This window comes from Neophocaena asiaeorientalis, unplaced genomic scaffold (genome assembly GCF_003031525.2).
Source record: "Neophocaena asiaeorientalis asiaeorientalis breed wild unplaced genomic scaffold, Neophocaena_asiaeorientalis_V1.1 scaffold844, whole genome shotgun sequence".
NCBI classification, from domain to species: Eukaryota; Metazoa; Chordata; class Mammalia; order Artiodactyla; family Phocoenidae; genus Neophocaena; species Neophocaena asiaeorientalis.
Genome location: NW_020175044.1, coordinates 233,167 through 247,807, shown reverse-complemented (window position 1 = coordinate 247,807; position 14,641 = coordinate 233,167). Strand labels below are relative to the sequence as shown.

Here is a 14,641-nt window from a genome sequence, read left to right as displayed (position 1 = left end):
TCTATTGCAGATATCCTTACAAGTCAATGTGTATCAGTATACATTGATCTTTTTTAGAGTTGTGTATTTTGTATCAGATAGATAAATAGGTATAGACATGCATGAGTCTGAGTGTGTATACCAGAATTTAATATTTATTCAGCCAGATCCCTGTTGATGAACACTCAAATTGTTTTCAGGTTTTATTCCTATTACAAACAGTGCTGTAGTGTGTGTGTTCATATTATGGACCTTATATTCTGTCAGATAAGTTTCCAGAAATAAAATTATTGATCAGGGCCTGTATATTTTTTAATTTTAATAAATTATACCATATTACTTTGGTATATCATAATTTTTTACTCCACCAAACATGAATATAAAACTACTTTCCCAACCTTTTGTCAGCCCAAAATGCTATCCATCTTTTTAATTTTTGTCAATTTGAAGGGCAGATAAAAGGTATCTCATTTTAATTTGTGTTTCCTTGTCTAATAGTGTATTGATTTATGTATTTGCATTTCCTCTTCTGGAAATTACTTTTTCCATCTGTTGCTCACTTTTTTTCCTGTTGAGTTGTTTATCTTTTCTCACACATTTGTAGGAGCACCTTGTCTTAGGATATGAATCCTCTGTGTGTTCTGTGGGTTGCAAACGTTTTCTGTCAATCTACCATTTGTCTTTGCTCCTTGTTGATGATGTCTTTTTCCATACAGAGATTTTTGAACTTTTATGTAGTTGAATCTGTCAGATTTTTCCTTTATGGTACCTGGGTTTACAGTCTTGCTTAAGAAGGTCTCCTACCCCTAAGCGAGCATGAATATTTTCCCATATATTTCTTATTCTGCTTCTGTTGTTTTATTTTTCCATTTCCAATTCTTCTATTAAAATTTTCACTCAGAAACTATGATTATTGGGTCCACAAAGGTTTTATGGTGTCTTAACTGTATCAATTTAATACCTTTCATTATGTTTTTATTACAGTCCTCCTTTTTTCATTGGTTCTGACCTCAATAAGAGTCAAATCCTCTACTTGTTCAACTTTGCTTTGCTCCCTCACTGCCATTGGAGGATTGTGATTTCATTTTTTTTTTTTTTTTTTTTTTTTTTTTGCGGTACCTGGGCCTGTCACTGTTGCAGCCTCTCCCATTGTGGAGCGCAGGCTCCGGACGCGCAGGCTCAGCGGCCATGGCTCATGGGCCCAGCCGCTCCGCGGCATGTGGAATCTTCCCAGACCGGGGCACGAACCCGTGTCCCCTGCATCGGCAGGCGGACTCTCAACCACTGCGCCACCAGGGAAGCCCGTGATTTCTTTTTTAATTTACCTGCTCATGGGCGAGGTCTCCCTAACCCCCAACGGAGTTAAGCTGTGAGAACTATCTGGCACTGGAAAACCTACATAAAGGGGAAGACGCAGTAAGAGTGTTGATTATAATGGCAGGTGGAAAACCTGCCACAAACCACATTTTCTCCCCTGGAGTTGGGTGGGGTAGGTATGGCAGGTCTCTCTGTTCTTAGGCCTCTCAAGGTACAAGCAGGGGAGAGGGAACAGTCCTCTCCTAAACAATTCACCTTTCCAGTGCAGTCTTCCAGGTCTGAGATTTAAGCTCCCCTCTCCCCAGAATCTCCTTCTCTGAGCACTTTGAGATACTGAAAGTCATTCACGGATCCCCAGTCCTACCTACATAGACCTTTAGATTGAGATTCATATAGTCTCTAAGAAATGGTTTGGGTATGTGCTGCCCTAAGCTAGGCACTTTGGGGGAATTCATACTAATAAAGGGGTTGAAGTGTCTGGGACTGTTTGAGTGAGGGTTGGGTATAGTTGGAAAGCTAAACAGTATAACTTACATAAAGTTAGGGGATTTTTATATTCATTACTTCATATGCTTCTCCCTAAAAGCAGTTTCACCTTTTTTTCTTTATAGGTACAAGAAAGGTTTGATTTGATTTTAATACTTAAAATTGTCCAATCTATATCATTTTGGGGTAGATCGGAAGAGAACTCTAAGTTAGCACTGAACTCAGCCAAGAAGAAGTTCCAGGGCAACAACCTATATTCCAAAGCCAAATAGCTTTACCTTCTTGCCTTAACAATTTAACATTGCTTCACAAACCTCATTTAGGTCCTTTATCAAGTAAAGCTCCCATCATGCTGTGACATCAATAGGGCCTGTATTCCTACTTTGAGTTTTTCTATGTAGGAAACTGAGGCTCACAGATCACATAACAACTACGCTGATAGAGCTGGGGCCTAACTTAAATTCAGTTGACTTGAACACTGTCATTTTGTTGAAAATAATTATTCACATTCACTCATCTACTTATTAAAAAATACTTATTGGGGACATACTATTTGCCAGGAGCTATTCTTGGTGCCGTTTTAAATACTATATAGTGTTTTACAGTCAAAGCCCTTTCACTGGCATTGTCTTAAATACTATTTTCTATCACTCACATCTTCCCTTCCCTAGGGTACATAATTATAAGTGAACCTAATCATATGGGTGAAAGGGAAACTTTCTATTGTAAATATGGGCAAACTGAGGCATACCTATGTTAGGCATCTATCTATTAAGAGCTGAGAGTAACATAGAATTATTCTGCTTGTAAATGAGGTCTCTTCTCTTTCTCTCCACCAGACCATATGGCCTTCACTGCTTTATTTATTCATTATGTCTCAGAACACCTGTGAGCATAGTTAATAACATTTTGACATTTGGTGAATTTTATTCCATGGAGAATGAATGTTCAGCTAATTCAGGAAAATTCATAGGCCGCAATTCAATACTTAATGAAAAAACTAGATTGAATTAAACAAAGTTTCTTTCTTGGAAGCTCCCTAAATTCTTTTGATTCCTTGCAGGTAATGAAAACTGCATAGAGGTACTTTTGGAGCAAAAATGTTTTCGAAAATTTACTGGTAATCCCTTCACACCACTGCACTGTGCAATGTGAGTAGAAATGCTGGAAGTTAATGGTGTTGCGTGAATTCTTTAAACTACACGTAGAGAAATTGCCTTTCGGGGGAGGAAAAAGGGTTTAGATTATAGATAAGACCGATCTATTCCATTTCACTGCTAAAGGCAAATAGGTCTGATAGCAAAGTGCAGTCCATCACGTTAATGATTTTCTAGGAAATTTTTGTGGAGTGCCATGGTTCCAAGGTGGCTCACAGACCATCTAGGGAAACTGCAGGAAGGGGCGGGCTGAGGAGCACAGTACACACCTCCTGAAGAGTTCTTCAGATGTACCTCACATCTGTCTGCCAAATTCTAAAAAAAAAGGTGGGGTTAACAGCATATGCCTGTGGATGATTAGAAAGATATTCTGTACCAGTAAGACTTTTCATATGTGGTAATTCTCCATTCTTCATAATGTTGAAATTCTTTTTTGGTAAATGTAATTTTTGCTCCAGTCTCATAGTGTGAACCATTATTTAGAGAATACAGTGACTTTGAGACAGACTTCCATGGTAAGCTTGGGGGGCACATGGTCACCTGGGCCTGTGTTCATCTGGGGGTCCATGTTCACCTGGGCAGTGATGGACAGCCTGGGGGCCCAAGACTTGGGAGTGCTTTGTCTTTGCCTCATCTCTGTGCTTTACATGAAGCTGGGTCATTTGATTGGAAAGATATTAGAGATATAAAGTGGATCAAAAAAGAAGAGATTATGAGTAGGAGTGATTTTAAATCTGAGGAAACATGTCTTCTTCACTTTGGTGTATCTCCAGAACACCTAACATGATGCCTTGTGTAAGTGGCGTGCAGTAAACTCCTTCCTGGAAGTAGGGGGTTCTGAAGAAATGCTAGCGGTTGCAGAGTGTGTGCCTTTAGAACTGTTAAAATGATTAAAGAAGACTGTTGAAGCAGACTTGATTTTACACTTCATGAAGCAGGCAGTCTCCACTCTCAAGAGTTCAGAGAGCTGCAAAGTGGGGCAGGAGACAGGAAGCTTTTACAGGATGAAAAATAGGGAACAAGGAAGAGCAGGAATAGAACTAGCTGACTGGCTGGGGTTACGTATCTGGCTTTATTTGAGGTATCATAGGAATAGGGCAATCACCCATATAACTTGGCACTCATGGACTGGCTACCTAGATGGTCTGACCTCTAGGCAGATGGAACATTTACAAGAACATGAAAACTAAAAGTTAAGTTTCGTTTTGCAGACGTGGTTTCTCAGGATCAGCAGCACCTGGCCTACTGAGGAAAGGTTAATGCAAGATCATTTTGACAATTCCCCCTTTTGATCAGCCTCTGGCCAAGCAAGAGGTTTGAGCAAAGATGGTGTTGTAAGTTATTCTCAGTTACCATTACCTCTTTGCATTTCGGTATATATTTCACAGGAAGTGATATCAGATTCATCATTCCAGTTGGAGAAAGACCATTTGTTGACTGATTGATGGCTGCGTACACTCACCTAAAACCTTGAGAGAACACAACAGACCAGAGAGATAATTATTATTAATAATAGTAAAAGTATTCCTAAGGTTTGCAGGGCAATCTTAAGCCAGGGTCCCCATGAACCAAACCAGCTAGAATCAAATACGTCAAGAAATGATCCCAAAGAGGGACCTACTTCTTTAAGCCAGTTGGTCTATTTTTATATTCCTTGCGACTCTGTCTCCATTTCCCCAGAATTGTTTATTCAGTGAGTTCGTTCCAGAGAAACTGAGGCATTAACAATCAGAGGGAAGTTTCTGTAGGCAAAACCACAGGATCACCAGCATTGTAGCTAACCCAACAGGTTGGAGGTTAGATTACCCCCCTTTGCAATGGCCTGACATGTGTGAACAATGATATATCTTTCCAGGCAAGAGCAAGGCAAAGGTGGATAAAAAAATTGTAAAGACCTCCATGGTGTAAGAATAAGGAAAAGGATGGCCAGAGAGGGGAAGAGGAATGGAAAGAAACATTCTTGATCCAACATCTTGGGAGGAAGCAGTTTACTTCGGTGTTAGTTACTTCTGGTCAATTTGATTTTGAGGTCTCTGGCATCTGCCGAGGACTAGGTGTTAGGTGGCGCCTTCTTCAGTTTTGAAATATGCACTCAAAGTTCAACACTTTGTAATTTGGCAGCAGTGTCAGTGGTCAGGAGTACTTGGTAGGGTCTTTTCCATGAATCTCTTTTGCAAAAGCATCAGAGTAAAACAATTAACTGTCTACAAATGACAAAAGACTTAAAAATGCCTGTGGTTAAAGATCTGATGAGAGTTCATTATAATGGAATTAACAAGAAAATTTGGTTATTTCTGTGACACACAACATTTAACTGGAATAACTGGATAACTGGAATTATGACTGATAACATTATACCAGGACATACCAGATTTTTAGGAATTTTATACAATTTCTGGAACACATATAGATAACATAGACCCCTACAAATATAACCTAAGAAGGTTAAACATCACTTCTTATTTGACAATGCTTCCTAAGTAATTTAACATGTCAACTAAGCATAATTAGTTAAACATTTCTCTTTTGATAAAGAAAGAGAACAAATCTTTTGAGATATTCTAGGGGCCCTGTGGAAAAATCCCAAAGTTAGTTTAAGATTTTATTTAGAATTTGATTTTAGGAAGTTTATCAGAATATCAAAAGCTTTTAAAATGTTTGATCAAATAGGATCATAGGTCACTGTGAAACAATACTTAATTATCCATTTAACCAAAGTGACAGTTAAAGACTTCAAAGGCAAATATAGAACATTACATAGCAGTTAAAAACAAAAACAAACACAAACCTTAGTTCTGTTAATATTGAGAAGACTGGTTTTTCTTAAGTAAGACCGGGTAAAGTCAGTGTGAAGCACAGTAAATTATTTTGGTGAAACACAAAATCTTTGCTTTTCAGGCAGATTATTTAAAAGGTAAAGAAAAACCTTTGTTTATAATTTCTTATTAAGAGCACACCAATAATCTTTAAAAAAAAATACTTTGTCTTTTTAACAGAGAGAAAACCAAATTCTAATTTTGCTTTACTGTACTTTTGATATTAAAACCCATTTTTTATGGTAGTGTACATGTGGACATATGTACACTACCAAATGTAAAATAGCTAGCTAGTGGGAAGCAACCGCATAGCACAGGGAGATCAGCTCGGTGCTTTGTGAACGCCTGGAGGGGTGGGATAGGGAGGGTGGGAGGGAGGGGGACGCAAGAGGGAAGAGATATGGGGACATATGTATGCGTACAACTGATTCACTTCGTTATAAAGCAGAAACTAACACACCATTGTAAAGCAGTTATACTCCAATAAAAAAGTTTAAAAAAAAAAGAGGATCATAAAGATTAAAAAAAACAAAACAAAAAGGCCTCATTTTTTAAAAACTTAAGTCTATTCCAATCTTAGCCAACTCAACCACATGTAAATTTTCTTTTCCAAGATTCCTTTCCACAAATCTTCTACAACTTTCTTACATCCAGTCAGATTTTGTCCTATTTTTCCAATTCTGGAATAACCAGTCATTTTACTTTAAGACAAAGTTACTTTCTCTTTTCCCTTACCAAAACAAAATGAAATGAACAAACGATAACAAAAATGTCCTTCATACATTTTCTTATCCAAAAAATGTATTCTGCTTTCCTACCTACTTTTCATATACAGTTGTTTTCTTTCACCCTTATTTCTAATTAGTTTTAATTGACTAAAATTATTAACCCTTAGAATCCTTAATTTTAAATCTTAAAACTAAGAAATAAGCAATTGTGGTCTCACTAGTACTCTGTGGATTGGCAAATTTATGAATACACTTCATAATTTTTTAAGTATATTCTTCCTTATAGTAAATTTTTCATCATGGCACAAAACATGTTTACTAATAGAACCAAATATCTTAGGTCCTCTGTAAAAGGAAGCCAAAAGTGGATAAACTTATGTTGAGTAAGTTTCAGTATTTTATCTTATTTGGAAATGATCTAGATATTCAATGAATATCCATTATTTAATTTATCTCAGTGTAGCTTTAAGGTTTCAACTTACCAAAAGCATTTTGGAAACTATTTAAAGTAGACATACCATAAAGCATTCTTGTTGAAAAGTTCATTTATAAACTTTTATCTTACTTACATCTATTTAATTTACAGTTCTTAACAATTATGTTTAGATTACTCATGAAAATTTCATGAGACATTAAACAACTAACCATCATCTTAGGTTATTTTTCTTGCTGACAAATTCTGTAACAGAGATAACATGGGCTTACTTGACTTTTAGTAAACCTAGGTAGAATAAAAGTTGTATGTCTGCCTTATATTTAATTCTGATAAGTCTAAAGACATGCCTGTTTTAATTAAACCAAGGATTTGCATAAAACCTTTTAGGACAATCTTTTTTCCAGTTTCCCTGTTGATTGCAAATGAGACACCAATCTCTAGTGTTTTGATGACCGTGCAATGGTGTTTTAGGTTTTTGCCCTTGGAATTGTTGCAGCTATAAGGCCAGTAACTTTGAGAAGACTTTTGCTTATGGTCTTGTAGCCTCTTCAGAATGGAAAGGCAATTCAGGTAGAGGATCAGTAGACCCTGAGTACTCAGGTAAAGGAGGGCAGAAGGGAGTAGTAGGGTCACATTTGTCTTGTAGTGTTTTGTTTTAGGTACCTCTGCATCTTTAATTTTTCATTAGCCTTTTGCAATAAATCTTTCAGTAAGGCTATTTTGGAATCTTGAAGCCTTCTGGGGGCTTCTGCATACCGATTAAAATAAGTATTCCATTCTGTTTGTTGATTTGGGAACCCTTGCTTTCAAGTGCACTTCTTAAATGAATCATCTTGTCTAACTGGAACATATAGCGTCTAGGACCACAGTTCTTAGACAAAATAAGCAGGTGTGCTGGAAGGTAGAGCACTCAGTTTTTTGAAACTTGAGGATTCTATTTCTTTAGCTAAGCCTGAGTTTCTTGGAGCCAAATTAATACCTAAGAGATGTGCTGCTGGGTTGGGGATTTTGTGGTGTTTTACAATGTACTTCATAGCGTAGAAATTTTCTTGAGGTTTTTGGGTGACCTAGTGTCGATCTAAACCATTCCATGACCAGCTTAACCCAGCACAGGAGAATTAGATTTAGGTGCAAGCCCTCTAGCAGCTTTTCAGTGCTTGGTCCATGCCCACCAATTTTGAGGCTTTGGCTTCTGAGATTCTCATTAACGATAGATCTATTGCTCTTTTCACGAGAAGATTTCTTTATCGTGGCAGATGCTCTAATGGCTTTCAGTGGTCTAACTTGTGCCCACTGAGATTTTGATGTGCCATTGGTCAAGACAGTCTGAATCCCTTATCTTATTTCCCCATGTCCCCCAGTGGTTTATGCTATGGAATCTCTCTGGAAACTTTAATAAACCCTTTCTTTTAATAATTTTTGGGTAAAGTTTGTTTGGATTGGAAAGCTGCACGCAAGTGAGCAGAGCTCAAGTCTAAGGGTGACTTACCCATGGCCCTCGGTAATGACAAGAGGAACAATGAACTCAAAGGGTTCAGCAGGCACCTTGCCTGTGTGTCTTTCTTGCAGGCGTTTAGTAGTCAGCTTTGAATCTCATTCCCATCGGCAAAACTGTTAAAATGATTAAAGAAGACAATTTAGGTGATACAAAGTTTATTTAATAGTTCCTCAGGCAGACAGTTCTGAGAATTCTTGGGAGTAGAGACGACCCACTTCATAACATGTTAGAGAAAGTTTATTTGTATGACCTAAATTGTCTTCTTTAATCATAAATTAAACACAGACTGCAGATATTTGCATCAGTTTTTTTTTTAATGTGTCAGATTATTAAACATATAGTACATAGGAAATGGAGTAGGAGGGGATATATAATTTTTTAGAGAGCAAGATTTTAAAATTTGAAATCTATTTTCATTTTAGAATAAATGATCATGAGAATTGTGCATCATTGCTACTTGGGGCCATAGATTCCAGTATTGTCAATTGTAGAGATGACAAAGGCAGGTAAGTGATCCTAGGATGGCATGGCTCTTGTCTTGATGAATCTTAGTCTGCTTTGTGGTTGCAGAGTGGCCAAACATCTATGTTTTTTTAATTGAAAAAGTAATATAAAAGCATGGTTTTAAAAAATTAAGTATAATAAACGATATATAATTTAAAGAAATGAATCCTCTTAGCCCAGAAACTCCAGCCTCTTCCACTGAGAAATCCACTTTAAACTGTTCTTTCTAAATTTTTATATTCTCCCAAATATTTTCTAGACATAGCTACAAAAATACATAAAAATATATATGCTTCTATTCTTTTTATGCAAATGGGAACATTCTATAGAAATGCTCTGCTTTTAGCATATCTTGGAGCTCTTTCCGTACCAGAACATACGTATTTACCATGTTCTTTTTAAAGCTGCATATCATTCCATGACTGGATATGTTATAATTTAATCAGCCTGTTCTGCTTTGAAGAATATTTGGTTGTTTCAAAATTTTGGTATTTTAGAGAGTGGTGCAGTGAACAGTCTAGTACATTTGTCTGTTCACATGACCAAGTGTATCTGGGAGATAAAGTCCTAGAAGTGGAATTTTTTGGTTCAAAGGTCATAGTGTTTAATTTTGATAAATCATGCCAAATTGTCCCCCCAAAGAAATCAACTATTCACGTTAAATAATGTAGGCTTTTTTAAAAACAGCCAATTGTCTACACATTTAAGGCTTAATTTTGGAAGTATGTTTATCAAAGATGAGAGAGAAGTCACTGGAACTCAAGATTAAAGGGTCCGTAAAGATGCTAATTGTATTATCAGGGCCGCTTCCTATACCCCCCAAATCTGGTGGTGCTGTTCACATCGGTGACACTTCACTGTCCACCCCGAATGGCCTTTGGGGGAACCTGATAACCATTTCTGTAAGCTGATAAGTTTTAAATCCCTAAGACGATACCATGCACATGTTTCTCAGGCATATATAGAAAGAGAGTTTGTTTACAGGAAGTTAAAATCATACTTGTTTTAAATCGTTAGGACACCACTTCATGCAGCAGCATTTGCTGATCATGTGGAGTGCTTGCAGCTTCTTCTGAGACACAGCGCTCAAGTGAACGCAACAGACAATTCAGGGAAAACAGCACTGATGATGGCTGCTGAGAACGGGCAGGCCAGCGCTGTGGGTACGTGCTTGACTTGTAGACTTCGAGTTTATGCCTATCCAAAACCAAAGGCATGGAAAATCGAGCAGTTGGTCATCCTCTTGGTTTATACATGTGAAAAAAGACCGACGTTTTATTTAGGCCACCTGATCTACCTGCTAGTCATCTTCAGTCCCCTGTTAACTTGGTTATTGATGGATTTTGTCAAACCGAGCCAACCTTTCCACAGTGAAATCTCTGAACATTTAGAAACCAAATAGAACAGGATCATTTCATCTGGAAATAACAAAATTGTAAAGGGAATTAAAATTAATGCCTATGGACCTTGGATTTGAATAGAACAGCTATGGCAATAAATTGCTCCTTTTTTCTTCAATAATATTAAATATGATTATGTGAGCTGTACAAATTTAAATGTGTTATTGTTTTGGTAGTAACTTCTCCAAAATGCATGTAATTAACGTGTCGTCTGAGTAACTTTCTTTTGGCCTTTTCTGCAGATATTTTGGTGAACAGTGCCCAGGCCGACCTGGCTGTAAAGGATAAGGACTTGAACACACCCTTACATTTGGCTAGTAGTAAAGTATGTAAATGAATTCGAAACACTGTTATTTAGAATAATAATAATGATGATAATAACAATGGTACCTAAATCTATCTATCTCAGAAGTGTGGATCGTGGCTCTTAATTAAGATGTCTGTTGTCACTCTCAGTGGAACTGAAAGGGGGAAGCAAAGGGCAGACGCACACAAGGGTTGAAGGGCTATGCCTTTCATGGCATTTGCCACTTGAAGTCTTGCCACAGTCTGGCTTGATGCTGCCACTGTATTTGTCTTCATGGTTGTGGCACCACATTTTGCTTTTAAACACAGGTTAGGAGCTCAGTTATCAGTTCCACGTGCTTTCATTTTGTTCCACTTGAGCACATTGTAATAACACAGCCAAAAAATACTCTCCTATGAGGCGAATAAATGTGCTCATGTATGCTTCTATTCTCCCCTTGTTTCTGGTGCATAGTTCAATGCAAAGAATGTGCTTGTTTTTTTTAATAGCATCGTGTTCACATACAGCTCAAGGTTCCTGCTTCTGTAAAAGATAAATGTATGATTCTATGAGAGTGGGATCATACTGTTTGACAACCTGCTTTTGTTACTGAATTATATATTATGAATATCTTTCTTTTAGACATCATATATTATAGTGTCTTAGAAGATGTGTGGTATTCTGCCTTAGGGCTGTGCCATCCTTTATTCAACCCATCCCCTATTGTTAAACATTTACTTGTTTTCAAATATATGCTGCTATAAATGATGCTAAGTGTAGATAATAATAACCTAAATAAATTCCTATTTATGAAATTAGTGAGTCTAAGGCTATGAACATTTTTAAGACCAAATTGCCCCGTAATAAGGTTACAACCATTTACCCTCCTCCAGCAGTACATCAGAATGAAAACTCCATGGACACTTCTAAAATTATCTTTAAGTGTCTCTCTTATAAGACATTATAATATGATGCCAGTTATCACCAGTGATGGTGGTTTGTTTCAATATAGTTGTAGTATTAAAGGTGTTATCTATACCCAGTGGTACCAGAAGTCTCAGCTATTCCTTTCATTGGTTGCATTTCCTCATTTCATGCTCTGAGAAGCCTTTGGAAACCACAGGAAGTGCTCAGGTTCATGAAATTCATTTCAAGGTTTGTGTTTTTGTGAGTTTAAGTACAGTGCTTCCCAGACTTTATTGTGCAAATGAATTGCCTGAGGATCTGGTTAAAATACAAAGTCTAATTTAGGAGGGCTGGATGGGAGCCTGAGATCCAGCATTTCTAACTCCCAGGTGAAGCTGATGTTGCTGGTCTCTGGGCCACACTTCGAGCATCAAGGGTTTAAGAAGTGGCGACCCCTTAACAGGGCACTAGGCCTGAAGTTGTGAAAGTGTCTCTGATTCATCAGTTGATTTTTAAAAAGTTATCAACCATCATTAGTCATAAGATACAGAGGTATCTTCTGGATGAGGAAGAAAAGAATGACCTTTCCTGAAAAAGATTCTCTTCATAATATAAGGCAGCCAGTGATGATGAATGATACAGATAACAGATACAATGGGAATTCCAGTGATGGGATCACTGACGTGGTATTTGAAGGCTTGAGGAAGGATATGGGACTTGACTTGTGTTTAAAAAGCATTGTTGAAGAATTTAAAGGACACTCCTAATTCTGCTGTCTGTTTACCAGCTGACCTAGCTGAGCTAGCTTCTGCTTCAGCTCTCTGGACATTAATTATAAACGTTATCTTAGAAATAACAATATTTTAGATCAGATTTATATTCATCAAGTCCTAATAGACCTTATTTAGAATCTTTGAAAATCTAAGGCTGTTAAACCATTTGCTTTCAGAAGAAAAAAGAATTACTCAGAAAATAGCCTATTTTGTTATTAGACAGGGCATACATTTTAACTTTAAAGCATAATGAAGTGATTTTTCCAGAACTTTTCTGTATCTCTGTCCCATGTTTCTTATCTTTTTTTTTTCATTAGGGTCATGAAAAATGTGCCTTGTTAATACTTGACAAGATACAAGACGAGAGCCTTATTAATGCAAAAAACAATGCACTGCAGACGTAAGTGTGGCTACTAAAGTTTGACCAAGTCCCAGATTCATAGTCATTTATTCAACAAACAATAAGAATTTGCTGTATGCCAGGCTAGAGCTGGGAGCGCAGTGGTGAAAGGCCTGGCTTCTCCTTCGTGAAGTTTAAGGTCACATAACTACAGATGGAAAACAAGTTTTATAAATCAGGTTCCCAGAATACATCTGAAGCATTTCTAAGCTATTTTCTTAACTATTTTTTAATATAATTCAGTGTAATCCTTAGCGTGAAAGACCCGAAAGCTGCTTCATTTTCCATTTTGGGAAATTACCTATGCATTCGTTTTAAGGGCAAAGGAATATTAGGATTTTTTTTCATTAAGATTCTTAAGCAGCGCAGCAGAATATATTGGGTATAATGTTATTCTTTAAGGTATTCTAATTTCAACAAAACATCATTTACTGCATTTAGGAATAACAAGGAGGTTTAAGATTATGTAATATGGGTGATAGTGATACCAGTCATACTGATGAACTGTGTGAAACAGTGATTCAAGTGCTGACCTAGAAAGCAAGGGGTAAAGAACCTTCTAGAAAACACACCAGAGCTTGAGTTCTTCTTCTGGCTTCTTGTGTCCTGTCACTAAGGTTGTCTGAGGTGTAGAGTATTTGTAATATCTGCAGAGAAATTTGGGCCAGCATGGAAGAACAGTTGGATCATTAGCACCTGGAAAGGATGTGGTGAACAAATATCTTTTTTTGAAAAAGTAAAAATATTCATATGCTATTTATAGATTCTCAAGTCTCTTCCTTTTCGCCACTCAGACTACCCAAAATGCCACATTCTCACACAAATATATATCATAGTTGATGCTCGCTGTTGTCTCTTTTAGACCCCTCCACGTTGCTGCGCGCAATGGCTTGAAGGTAGTCGTTGAGGAGCTGCTAGCCAAAGGGGCTTGCGTACTTGCTGTAGATGAAAATGGTAAGTGGAAAAAGTAAGCCATTACTGCAGGTACCTCGCACCTGCGGTGAAGCCAGAGGAAAATGAGAAAGCCAGGAGCTAGATAAAGAGGCAGTGAGAACTCTCTTCCCCTTGGAAGTTCCCTGTGTGTGAGCAGTCAAACAAGGATAATTTGTCCTGTCTGTCGTTGTAAGACATATAGTCTCCCTGCAGCCCCCAGTGCCTTCCATGTGCATGTAATGTCAGCAGCTGGTCTCAAACTCCTCAGCGTGGTGGTTAAAATATGTTAGACACGCTCAAAAACTTTCAACTTGGCATTCAAACCCAATTCTAACTGCATATGCTGAAGAGTTAGGGATCATACATGTCATGAGTGCATGCTCAAGGGCTCGAATTAAAACAAAATCTTTGTATTTCAGTTCATTCTGAGATCAAACCTCTTATTATTATTCTTTTAAGAACAGATCAGAACTCATATTTCCAGTATGGATATTTGGGGAACATGAGTAAAATTTTTAAATTAACATTTAGGCTTGAAAGGCTTCTTCTGATCTATAGCACGTTCCGTTTCTAAATGAGCTAACTCTTAACAGAAGCTTTCTACTCTGCTTCCTGAAAACTTTTGAAAGCTAATGAATACTAGAATTGTATTAAACTGCCATGCCTTTGAACCTTGGGGAGCAAAAGAGGAACTTCTGGTTATTTATGAATTAAGTAATTTTTTGAATGTGGCATTAATTGTAGCATTTAATTAAAGTATTTTAAAATGTATTAACATAACTCAATTAACTGCTTATTACAGGTATTGGAATTAGCAGCTCATGCCTATTTCTCAGAAGTAAGCAGCCATATGACATCATTAGCTAACTCCTATTAGTTTTGGTTTTGCAGCCCCATTTATCCTAGCATGTATCCCGCTCTGTCCCCAACCTGACTCATGTAGGAGGTGCAGAAAGTTCTCTATTACTCCATCTCCTTGGTCCTCCTGCCTCACCCTCCCTCACCTTCTTCTCACCACTATA

The 14,641-nt window shown here is 37.4% G+C and overlaps 1 protein-coding gene across 2 annotated transcripts in view; it reads left to right on the top strand.

Moving 5' to 3' along the window:
* ANKRD44 (ankyrin repeat domain 44) overlaps positions 1–14,641 on the top strand; it is a 307,899-nt gene that overhangs the window by 289,517 nt on the left and 3,741 nt on the right. For both annotated transcript variants that reach the window (XM_024763443.1, XM_024763444.1), the window contains 6 exons: positions 2,846–2,933; positions 8,840–8,923; positions 9,939–10,084; positions 10,564–10,646; positions 12,604–12,686; positions 13,549–13,640. In XM_024763443.1, coding sequence (XP_024619211.1) covers positions 2,846–2,933; positions 8,840–8,923; positions 9,939–10,084; positions 10,564–10,646; positions 12,604–12,686; positions 13,549–13,640 — 576 coding nt within the window. The remainder of the gene's footprint in view (positions 1–2,845; positions 2,934–8,839; positions 8,924–9,938; positions 10,085–10,563; positions 10,647–12,603; positions 12,687–13,548; positions 13,641–14,641) is intronic.